This window comes from Nicotiana sylvestris, chromosome 8 (genome assembly GCF_000393655.2).
Source record: "Nicotiana sylvestris chromosome 8, ASM39365v2, whole genome shotgun sequence".
Lineage (NCBI taxonomy): Eukaryota > Viridiplantae > Streptophyta > Magnoliopsida > Solanales > Solanaceae > Nicotiana > Nicotiana sylvestris.
This window is the reverse complement of record NC_091064.1, coordinates 87554053-87566578: the sequence shown is the minus strand read 5'-3', so window position 1 is coordinate 87566578 and position 12526 is coordinate 87554053. Positions and strand designations below refer to the sequence as shown.

General features: G+C 39.9%; 1 protein-coding gene across 1 annotated transcript; it reads right to left on the bottom strand.

Moving 5' to 3' along the window:
- Positions 1–11729: 11729 nt before the first annotated feature.
- Positions 11730–12306, bottom strand: LOC138875336 (uncharacterized). The gene is made up of 2 exons (XM_070154161.1): positions 12289–12306; positions 11730–12191 (listed from the first exon to the last, which is right to left on the bottom strand). The coding sequence occupies exons 1-2, from the start codon at positions 12304–12306 to the stop codon at positions 11730–11732; spliced, it is 480 nt and encodes a 159-aa protein (XP_070010262.1).
- Positions 12307–12526: the final 220 nt, after the last annotated feature.

The following is a 12526-nucleotide window of genomic DNA, read 5'->3' as shown; positions in this document are numbered from 1 at the left end:
GTTCTTGGTATGTATAAACTCATGAGAGGATGTGGATTCCATGGATGTGACTTTTATCAGATTTCGAACGTGGGCCCAGGGCCGGGTTTGACCAATTTCGTGATTTTTGATGTAAATTGTATGTTTTCGAGTGGGCTTTATTCCCTTAGCATATTTTAATAGTTATGTATGGATTGTGGCTAGATTTGGAGCATTCAGAGGTCGATTCGTGAGGGTAAAGGCATCGCAGGCTAGAGTTTGGACCAGATCGAGGTAAGTAATGATTGTAAATGATGTCCTGAGGGTTTGAAACCCCGGATTTCACATCGTTGTGCTACTTTGAGGTGACACACATGCTAGATGACGAGCGTAGAGTCGTGCACCATTGGGGATCGAGACTTAGTTCGTACCGTACGATTGTCAAGTCGCGTATTTGATTTGAAATCTTATGATATTCCATATTTTAGAGATTGATATTATATTTTGGGTTGTATGCCATGTTTGGGGCCTTGTGCCGACCTGTTGAGACCATTAGGGGAACTTTCACTATTTTTTTCTCACTCTATTTGTTTTGAAAGCATATCCTCAGTCATGTTTTACCTGTTTATTATTTAAATCTGGTTTTATCACTTTACTTCTTAAAAATGTGAAAACTATTTGGGCTGAGTTCCCTGTTTTACTGATGGTCCGAGTGGTCATGAGGTTGATAACTGAGATAGACCGAGGGCCTGATTGTGAGGTTGATGACTGAGATAGACTGAGGGTCTGATTGTGAGGTTAATGACTGAGAAAGGCTGAGGGCCTGGTTGTGAGGATTATACATTTATGGATCGAGCTGCATGCCGCAGAAATATATATATATATATATATATATATATATATATATATATATATATATATATATATGGATCTAGCTACATGCCGCAACGATATGTTGTATCGGGCTGCACACCGCAGCAATATAGTGCTTGGGCTGTAGGAGCCCTTCTGGAGTCTGCACACCCCTAGTAAGTGCCGTCGACGAGATATATGGATCGGGCTGCACGCCGAAGTGATACATGGATCGGGTTGCGCGCCGCAGCGGTTACTATATTGTACTTATTGAGGGTGAGTGCTGAGTGTGAGCGCTGATTGATGAGAGTTGAGTCTCGAGTGACTGAGAGGCTTGCCCAAGGGGCTGTATACATATATGAGTGATGCTTTGCCCGAGGGGCTTGTTTTTATGTAATTGATGTTTCCACTCCTCTTTATACTTACCTTCTGTTGAAAATGTTGAACAAATGCTTTTAAACAGCTTTCATTTAAGTTGTAGTTTTTATGAGATGTTCGGAATTCGATCACTGATTTTGCTTTGTTATTTTCACTGAGATTTTTATGTTATGAGGTGTTTATGATTCCTGTTTTGCCCGAGGGGCTGTATACGAACTATGTTTTTCCCGAGGGACCGATTATGGTTTTCATCTCTTTTAATATAAATGGTATTGAACCCCTACTAAAACTGTTGGAAAGCATTTTTCAAATGATTTTTACCAAAAGAGGGATTTTAAATGAGACGATTGACTTGTATTCTGATTTGAATGTGTGTTGTGCTTATTGAGTTTATCATAAATGTGGATTCACCATTTCCTACTGCTTAGTCTTTATTTACTCTTATTACTTACTGGGTTGGAGTACTCACATTACTCCATGCACCTCGTGTGCAGATTCAAGTATTTCGAAACTCGATAGTGGGTGTTGATTTCTTAGAGGTGGAGTCATCGGAGTTAGCAAGGTAGTTGCACGACGTTTGCAACATTGCTTTCCTTCCCCTCATTTTCATTGCTATATTTAGTACATTTTTAGACTCTTGTTGTATTCAAACCTTGGTAGATGCTCATGACTAGTGACACCCCGATGCCGGGCTTGTGTACTTATTCCGCACTTTTCTTTTAAATTTTCATTATGAGATTATTTGCTTATAAATGGTATAAAAATAACTTTTTATTGGAAAATGGTTGATTCGGGAGTTGTTTCGGCTGGCCTAGTTTCACGATAGGCGCCATCACGACCGGGTCAGTTTTTAGGTCGTGACAAGTTGGTATCAGAGCCTAGGTTACATAGTTCTCACAAGTCATGAGCAAGTTTAGTAGAGTCTCGCGGATTGGTATGGAGACGTCTATATTTATCCTTGGGAAGCTGCAGAACCTTTAGGAAAAACTTCACATTCTTGAATTTTATCGTGCGTCCTTGATTCAACTTGAAAAGTAACTCTTTGAACTCCTTCCACGTGTTCGTATATGCGCATGAGCGCTCGGTATCAGTTGTGCATCGATGGCTTATGATTCCTTGATTGAGGGGCGAGATGTGATCTCTGTGTGTTGATGTTGGGCCAGTCCAGAGGACTCGAGGTCGGATTTTTGCCTATAGCTCAAGCACCGAGGTGCTGATTGTGTGAGCAAGTGTTTTTGAACTTATACGTTCGGTAGTGCCCTATTGGTAGAAGTGATGGGTGAATGGCTATGTAATGAGTATGTTATGGCTGCAAGATGTATCCATATGATTTGGAAACAACAAGAAGGGTCTGCTGGAGGATAGAAGAACTATTAGGTACTTGATTTTCATCTCGATTTGAGGTATAGCCCTGAGTTATGGGCGTGTGAAGAATCTTTTCATGTTTCCTAGTTGGGAGTGAAGTAAATTTCATGTTGTGGTATGAGTTCAGACTCAGGAAGATTAAGTGACTGCGTAATATTTATCACGGTGGAAGGTATATAGAAATGCCAATTTGAGGCAAAGCAGGTGGGTTATCTCTTGCGGAGTGTTCTGAGGTTGTGTGATCCTTATGTTGTCTGTTAGAAGATCTCATTTATAAGTGAAATATATGTGTTCAATTTAAATTTGGGTCGCTTAAGAGAGTGGGGTTCAACTGTTACGAGAGTGAATGCGAGGTTTGCATAAACTTTAAAGTACCAGGTGGTCTGTGTTTCATGAGTGTATGAAGGGTTGAGCTTAATCTCACTATGGTATTATGGCAGCAATAGAGTATATGCGTTATAATTTATTGAGTGTGTTTTGATCTATGGCTTCAAGCCAAGTGGGGGAGTCTGCTATTGATTAGTTGATTGCACGGTTAGGGGCTATGTTGGTTTCAGTTTGAGGCGTATTGGTGAATCAGTTATGGCCCACGGAGATTGAGACCGAGGATGGATCGAGTAAAGGAAATTTTTTGACAAAGTTTGTAGTATGCTTCATAGGTGTGTAAGAATCACGAAATGTCTTAAGTTGTTGTTGGTAAAGGATGCTCGGTGCATAGAGCAGAAAGTTGCTTGGTTGTATTGGGATGAGGTTGCATTTTACAGTGTCTGAAGTGCTAATGAGGCATAGGTTGTTCGGTTCTTTTGATTGGGCTAATTTCGGTTTGAGTAGAATGAATGACTCTCGAGAATGGTTCTAATGTATTCAAGATTTTACATGTAACAATTGGGTATTTTCAAGTTGTATAGCGGTTAGCAACTGAGTTTTCATTGGAAGATGTCAAGATTTGTGGCATTTCTATATCAATTATGAGATTCTATGTATCAGTACCAGGAATGTAAAGGTAACGGATTTAGATTCGCAGGATGTCTCTTCAGAGTAAAGTATTTTGAATGTGGTGATTTTAGGAATATTTAAGAGAGTATTCAGTGGCTTATGAGTCTTAAACGGTGTGGGTTTGTGCTTGGGTCTTGTGTGGTGAGTCTGGGTTGAGGAATTATGGTATTGTAACAAGAAGAAGTGTCAAGCTGACGGTAGATCAGAAGGAAAACTTGGATAGATGGGATAGTTTGGTAGTAGGCCGGATCGGTGTGGTAAGGATATGATTAGTTCTTTGGATGCTTATGAGGTAATGAGTTTATACAGGTGTTTCGTGATAATGCTCTTGGGTTTTAGTGGCTTGCATACCTTGGTTGAGTTAGAAGGATTCAGTCCTGACGGTTTAGTTTTGTGTAAATGAAATTTGGAGAGTTCTTGATGGCTTTCTGCCACGGTTTGGAGGTGTACATTTTCTACTAGCATGAGGAGCATGGGAGGTGTAGTGATTTTCTTTTAGATGGGTTCAATGGAAAGTTCTTGGCTAATTGAGTATGTAGCTTCTTGTGGCCCGGAAGGGATATGAAGTTCTCGTGGTTATCCTAGGTTGGTACGGTTTATGCGGTATGTTGTGTAGGATTGAGATTTGCATATGTAAGGACACGGTTCAGATTTGAAAGGAAGATCACAAATTCTTAGATATCATGGGCATCTTCAGGTGACTAGATAAATGAGATCACTAATTGGTGTGGCTTGATGAGGGTATAACATTTCAGAAAGGGCAATGTGTTTGAATTACGGATGCTTTATTGGTATCGCGACACTATCTTGTCTGATCGACGAATGATATTCTAGTTTGCTTGGTGGATCAGAAGAATTATAGGTATACCTCTCATGAGATGATTGAGTACTAGAGGTGTGTTATATATGCGAGCGGCGGAATTGGGATCAGATATGGTAAATCATGTGCTTTAGGGACTTGGAGACTAGAAGTTCTCATATACATGTTAGCTCGTGGTTGTGGACGACAAAGATGTGGGTAAGTTAGTCAGATGATAATGTGTGTTATGATTCAGTCATTGTAAACCTTCAGAGGATTATTTATCTGTTGTGTGTGACTAGAGTTGATGTGTGTTTTGTATCGAGACGGCTTTGTTGACTTTGAGTTGCCATTGGTGAGGGATGTGTTGATTCGGTTATTATTGATCTATTAGTAATCAGGGGGATCTATGAGTTACCTTTCCGTGTTGCGAGCCGTTAGGATTTGTTGGTTACAGGCACGTGTGGTGCGGTGTTAATAGGGCCTCTCAGTGGAATTCGAGCGGGAAGAGTACTGGGTATTGCTTGGTGGATGGCGTATCGGTTATGTCCTTTTGAGTTGTGTGTGTAATTGCTTCACGGTGGTTATGATGATTGCCTTGGCTTTAGACATCATATTGCGCACGGTTGTCGATTTTGAGCATAGTGACTTAAGGTGTCTCATGTGGACCACTGTTTTGATGAGATCGCGCATTGCAGCAAAGCTATGTGGAAGTATGATCCTGCGGGTTAGATTCTTGTGTTCTGTTTCTACAATGTGTGGCGGGTTCTCAGCCTTGTGTTGTGGTGGTACTAGTGAGCTTGCAGTACAGCTCTTTCATTTGTGTCATTTTCATGATTTGAGTAAGTTCGGATTGTGGCTTATTGGTGCACGGATTGCACAAGTCATGGATTTAGTCTGTATTGATGTGTCAATGTCACCAAAGTAGTTTGTTGAATAAGATGAGATTGTCGAGATCTTCAATGACTACAAATGGATTTGATTTCAGCATGTTGGAAGGATAATACCGAGGTTCGGCACAGAAATTTGCTATGGTCTTTGCCAAAGGAGAAGTGGCTTCATGAATGGTTGATATGAGAAACGGTTATGGCTTACTGTGTGTTTCATTTATCATTGGCAGTATATGAAAGTGTTGGAATGAGACTTTAGTTGATAATAGGTTTCTTATCGATATTCGGTTGTTGTGTGCAGCTACTGTGATTAGAAGTTATTGCTGCAAGCGTTTGAGTTATGTGGTATATCATGTAATCGCACCGAGGTTGCGGGTATGGGTTATTACAGTTTGTTCAGTCTTAGTCAAAGTATAGATGTGAGATTTTGATCTTGTGGATAATTTCAGAAGTGGAAATGTGGTTCTAAGGTTCATGGGCTAGGTTGGACTGTGAAATTTCAGTTACATTGTGTTATCGGACCTATACGAGATAGGGTGACATGGGATCACCCTCGGGTATATGCATGGTAAGGTTATTTAGCGATTGGTTGGCTTTTGGAACAACTCTGGGCACGTTCGAGGACGAACGTATGTTTAAGTGGGGGAGGATGTAACGACCCGACCGGTAGTTTTGAGCTTTTGCACTTTGCTCGCCAGTTCCCGGGCATGACTAGCCCCGTGTGGTGAATTATGACTTATGTAAATCGCTGCTTTTGGTTTTCAGGGTAATCAGAATGAATTTGGAAGAACAGTTCTCAATTTAAAGCTTAAAATTTGAAAAGTTTGACCAAGATTTGACTTGTTTGTATATGATCTTGCATCAGAATTTTTATGGTTTGGTTAGATTTGTTAGGTGATTTGGGACATAGGAGCATGGTCGGAACGCATTTTGGAAGTCCGTGGAAGGTTTAGGCTTGAATTGGCAAAATTAAAATTTTGGGGTTTTTCGGTTGATAGGTGAGATTTTGATATAGGGGTCATAATGGAATTCCGACAGTTACAGTAGCTCTGTTGTGTCATTTTTGACGTTTGTGCAAAATTTCAGGTCATTCGGACGTGGTTTGGTTGGGTTGGATTTTTGATCAAATGCGTAACTTGGAAGTTCTTCGAATTCTTAGGCTTGAATCCGATGTGATTTTGGTGTTTTGATGTTGCTTTTAGCATTCCAAAGATTGGAACAAGTTTGAATGAGATTATGGGATATGTTGGCATGTTTAGTTGAGGTCCCGAGGGCCTCGGGTAAGTTTCAGGTGGTCAATCGGACCATTGCATGTTGTTTGGAATTGCAGAAAATTGCTGATCAGTGTTGCAGAGAAATGGACTTCGCGTTCGCGAGTAGGCCCTCTCGTTCGGGAAGGGTTAGTTGGTGAAGGCTGGGAGTCAAGCCATCGCATTTGCGAGGAAGGCCGCGTTCACGAAAGGCTGGATGTTTGGTCATCGCGTTCGCATAGAGTGGACCGCGTTCGCGTAGAGTAATTTGGTTAGCTGGACTTGAGGCATTTTTATTCATCGCATTTGCGAGTAGTGTAACGCGATCGCGAAGGTTTAGTCTAAGGAAGCATCGCGTATGGGCAGGTCGCGATTGCGAAGAGGAAATTTTGGTCAAAGTTATTTTGTGCTTCGCGAATGCGAGGCGTTGACCGCGTTCGCGAAGAAGGATTTCAGGCCTGGGCAGAATGTTTAAATAGTCGTCTTGTCCGCGATTTTGGGGTTTATTTCCACCATTTTTGGACGTTTTTTGAGCTTTTAGAAGAGGATTGTAGAGGGATTTAAGGGGAATCGCTTGGAGGTAAGATTTATGGACTTTATACTAGTTTCTTATGTGAATTCTACCTAATTAATCATGGAAGTTAAGCCTAGTATTGAAGAACTAGGGCATGTAATTGGAGACCTAGAATTTGGGATTTGAGGGGCCATTTGAAGCCCGATTTTGATGTTCTTGGTATGTATAGACTCGTGAGAGGATAAGGATTCTATGGATGTGACTTTGATCGGATTTCGAGACGTGGGCTCGGGGCCGAGTTTGAGCAATTTCAAGATTTTTGATGTAAATTTGATGTTTTCGAGTGGGCTTTGTTCCCTTAGCATATTTTAATAGTTATGTACTGATTTTGGCTAGATTTGGAGCATCCGGAGGTTGATTCGTGAGGGAAAAGGCATCGCGGGCTAGAGTTTGGACCGGATCGAAGTACGTAATGATTGTAAATTCTCTCCTGGGGGTTTGAAACCCTGGATTTCACATCGTTGTGCTACTTTGAGGTGACACACACGCTAGATAACGAGCGTTGAGTCGTGCACCGTTGGGGATTGAAACTTGGTTCGTCTCGTACGATTGTTAAGTTGCGTATTTGATTTGAAATCTTATGATATTCCATATTTTAGAGATTGATATTATATTTTGGGTTGTATACCATGTTGGGGGTCTTGTGCCAACCTGTTGAGACCCTTAGGGGCACTTTCACTATTTTTCCTCACTCTATTTGTTTTGAAAGCATATCCTCAGTCATGTTTTACCTGTTTATTATTTAAATCTGGCTTTATCACTTTACTTCTTAAAAATGTAAAAACTGTTTGGGCTGAGTTCCCTCTTTTACTGATGGTCCGAGTGGTCGTGAGGTTGATAATTGAGATAGTCCGAGGGCCTGATTGTGAGGTTGATGACTGAGATAGACCAAGGGTCTGATTGTGAGGTTAATGACTGAGAGAGGCCCAGGGCCTGTTTGTGAGGATTATACATTTATGGATCGGGCTGCACACCGCAACAATATATATATATATATATATGGATTGGGCTGCACGCCGCGGCGATATAGCTCTTGGGCCATAGGAGCCCCTCCGAAGTCTGCACACCCTCAGTGAGAACCGTCGACGAGATATATGGATCAGGTTGCACGCTGCAGCGATATATGGATCGGGTTGTGCGCCGCAACGGTTACTATATGGTACTTATTGAGGGTGAGTGCTGAGTATGAGCGTTGATTGATGAGAGTTGAGTCTCGAGTGACTGAGAGGCTTACCCGATGAGCTGTATACGTATATGAGTGATGCTTTGCCCGAGGAGCTTATTTTTATGTAATTGTTGTTTCCACTCCTCTTTATACTGAGACTCTGTTGAAAATGTTGAACAAATGCTTTTAAACAACTTTCATTTAGGTTGGAGTTTTTATGAGATGTTCGGAATTCGATCACTGATTTGGCTTTGTTATTTCCATTGAGATTTTTATGTTATGAGGTGTTTATGATTCCTGCTTTGCCCGACAGGCTGTATATGAACTATGTTTTTCCCGAGGGGCCGATTATGGTTTTCATCTCTTTTAATATAAATGGTATTGAACCCTGCTGAAACTGTTGGAAAACATTTTTCAAATGATTTTTACCAAAAGCTGGATTTTAAATGAGACGATTGACTCATATTCTGATTTGAAAGCCTGTTGTGCTTATTTAGTTTATCATAAATGTGGATTCATCGTTTCCTACTGCTCAGTCTTTATTTACTCTTATTACTTACTGGGTTGGAGTACTCACATTACTCCCTGCACCTCGTGTGCAGATTCAAGTATTTCGGAACCCGGTAGCGGGTGTTGATTGCTCAGAGGCGGAGTCATCGGAGTTAGCAAGGTGGCCGCACGATGTTCGCATCATTTCTTTTCCTTCCCCTAATTTTCATTACTACATTTAGTACATTTTTAGACTCTTGTTGTATTCAGACCTTGGTAGATGCTCATGGCTAGTGACACCCCGATGTCGGGCTTGTGTAATTATTCCGCACTTTTCTTTTAAGTTTTCATTATGAGATTATTGATTTATAAATGGTATAAAAATAACTTTTTATTGGAAAATGGTTGATTCAGGAGTTGTGTCGGCTAGCCTAATTTCACGATAGGCGCCATCACGACCGGGTCAGTTTTTGGGTTGTGACAATTATGAACTTCTGCAACACCAATTGCAAAGTGATATGAACAATCCACAATCCTTCATTCCATATTCTCTTACAACTGAAGCTACCTCAAAGCCAAATTACCAAACACAATCAGCTGCTCCAACCAATCCCAATCTGCACCAATAACTAATTTGAAGCAGTTACATCTCTTGTAGTTGGCTCCTCCCAGTTTCTACCCAATCACAAATGCTCCCAGAACACACAAGAACCTGGGAGCGAAAATAGTTTTTTCCTAACTTGTTTGCTTCTTTTTGCATGTACAAGGGATAGGCTCAGAATATTGAAGCAACTTCCAGAAGTGGTATCAGATCCCAGATGCTCAATCTCCTGCAGTTGCATCAATACTTTTGGGCTTGTCTCAAGGACTCTGTCACATTGACTCCTACACAGTCAAACCAAAAATGCAGGATCCCCCAAAGATTGCTATTCATCAATCAAAAACATATCAAATAAATAATAATAAAGCCCAACAATGGACAAATCAGAAGTCAGGTGCATACACACTGAAGCATCCAGCTTTCCTTCCTTCAACACAGCAACAACTCCACCACATGTAGCCAGCTATCAAGTATGCAGTATCTGGACAAAATAATGCCATGGTCACAAACCTAGCCTCTTTGCAATGCCCAACTATCATGCACCAACAACAGGAGACCACTAAATGTTATAGCCCCTGCTCACTCTCTTTAGTCAAGAATGCCAAGCAGAATCGACACATAAACCCTACACCTTGGGCCTTTTTTTTCCAGCTATCTTCAATTTGGCTTTCATTGGCCTCAATGTCAAATGAAGATAGTTCCCTCCCTAATCACTTGTTTTTTGTTACACTCCTTAGGTATTTTTTGCAAAATTCTAAGTGTAGATATTGTTGTATATGTGAGAAAATATTCCAACTCATATCCTTTGTAGATTTAGGATCATTTAAGCACTTTTGTATAGTTGGCCTAGGTTTATTTCACTCTGATTTTGTATACCCAATTAACTATCATTGTTTGGTAGTCACTTGAAACATCAGTATAGGTCTAACTCATCATAGCATTCAGGATTTACCTGGTTGTCATGTTTTGATAACTAGGTGTTCATGTACCATATTCTTGGAGGTCAGGTTTATGCCCCCCTCCTTTGTTGTACTTTACCTTTTATATATAAAAATCAGCCCTAGGCACAATTCCTAGTGGATTCTACTAAAATAAATACTAGATTTTAGGTTGAAATTTTAGGAAAAGTAGTGAAAGATTGAAAGCAAATGGATTAGAATCACTTACCAATGATTTGGGGAAGAAGGGCTCTTTGAAAAATCGCCTCTAGGGATTCCATGTTTTGAAAATTTGAAGAATGAGCATAAATTCCGTCTAACTCCCATTTTGATCAGGCGCAGATGTCGCAAATGCAACCTGGGATTCGCAATTGCGAAAGATTCCCCCATCTCTGCTAACATCGCATTTGCGATGGTTTGTTTGCAAATGCGAACTTCGACCTTCCGCAAATGCGCCCGTTTGATCGCAATTGCAATCACTGTACCCTCATGACCCACTTCGCAGATGCGAAGTTTTGTTTGCAAATGCAAACTTGAGGTTCCTAAGCTACTCTTTGCAAATGCGATGAGTTCCTCGCAATTACGAGGTTTGAGGGATGCACCAAAAACTGAAGCACACCAGCAATGTTCTAAGTCAAATTTCACTTTGTAGCCTATCTGAAACTCACACAATCCCTCGGGGCTTTAAACCAAATGTGCACACAAGTCTAAAAATATCATACAAACTTGTTCGCACAATCAAATTGCCAAAATAACACATAAAACTATGAATCAGACACCAAAATCAAATGAAATTTTCAAGTAACTCAAGAATTGCTATATTAACAACCGAACGTCCGAATCACGTCAAACCAACTCCATTTCTCATCAAATTCGACAAACAAGACATAAATATAGTATTTGACCTATGCTGCATTTCAAAACTAAAATACGAACCCGATATCCAAAAAGTCAAATATTGGTCGAGCATTTCAATGTCATTAAGCTTTTAAGTTTCAAATTTCAACAAAGTGCGATAACTCGGGCTAGGGACTTCTGAATTCGATTCTGGGCATATGCCAAAGTCCCAAATCACGATACGGACAAACCAGGACCGTCAAAATACAAATCCAGGTTTGTTTCCTCAAAACATTAACCGAAGTCAACTCAAATAGATTTTAAGGTAAAAATTTAATATTTTCTCAATTTTTAACATAAAAGCTTTCTGAAAACATGCCCGGATTGCACACGCAAATCGAGAAGATTTAACATGAGGTAGTTAAGGCTTCAAAGAGCATAATTAAGTTCTAAAACATAAGATGACCTATCGAGTCATCACAACTATATTGTTTGGTTACCCTAAAGGACATCTCCCTTTTTGGTATTTCTATATCTTCTCATTAGTCCACTCATAGTTCTGGATATCATAGAAATTTCTTCTTCTAGGGCTTCTGCTTCATTGTCCTCATCATCTTCGGATGCTTCAATAAAAGCTCTAAATGCTACTATCTTTTTTATTTCCTCCTATTCTTATTTCTTGAGATGGATTTACTCGAATGTAACAAGATCTCCCTGTAGTTCCTGATTTATCTAGATCTTGAGCCTGAAGTGTAATAACTTTTGTTTCCCAAGCAGTGGGAATGATTCTTAGAATTTTTCGAAACTGTTTATCTCTTGAACAAGATCTCCCAAAGAGTTTTAGATCTCCAATAATTTTGCTGAATGGGGCAAATATTTTTTTAATAGACTCTCCTTCTTTCATTTCGAAGAGTTCGTAATCGTTAATCAATAGGTTAATCCTTGTTTCTTTTGATTTGCTTGTTCCTTCATAAGTTACTTCCACCTTATCACACATATCTTTGGCCGTATCACAGCTTGAAATCTTTTCATATTCTTCTCCACTTATAGTGTTGTACAAAAGATTTCTTGCCTTTCCACTTACATATATCACATTAATCTGTTCATTAGAATAATCATCTATATCTACGGGATCAGTAGATACATGTCTATCCGTTTTTTTGTCATACTTCGGTACTGGAATTGGATAATCTCACTTCTTGATTGCACGCCATATCTGGACATCATAAGATTTAGCATAGATTACACTCCTAGTCTGCATTGTTCCTTCTTGAATTAGAGATCCAATAATTACTTGATTTGACATGATTGTTTCTCACAAGCTGTTAAACAATGAATAAAATTTGAGACCTACTCTGATATCAATTGAAAGTACAAAAGCAGAGGAGTGGATGAATTCTTTCCCTTTTTAATATTTTTATTACTAATCGACTA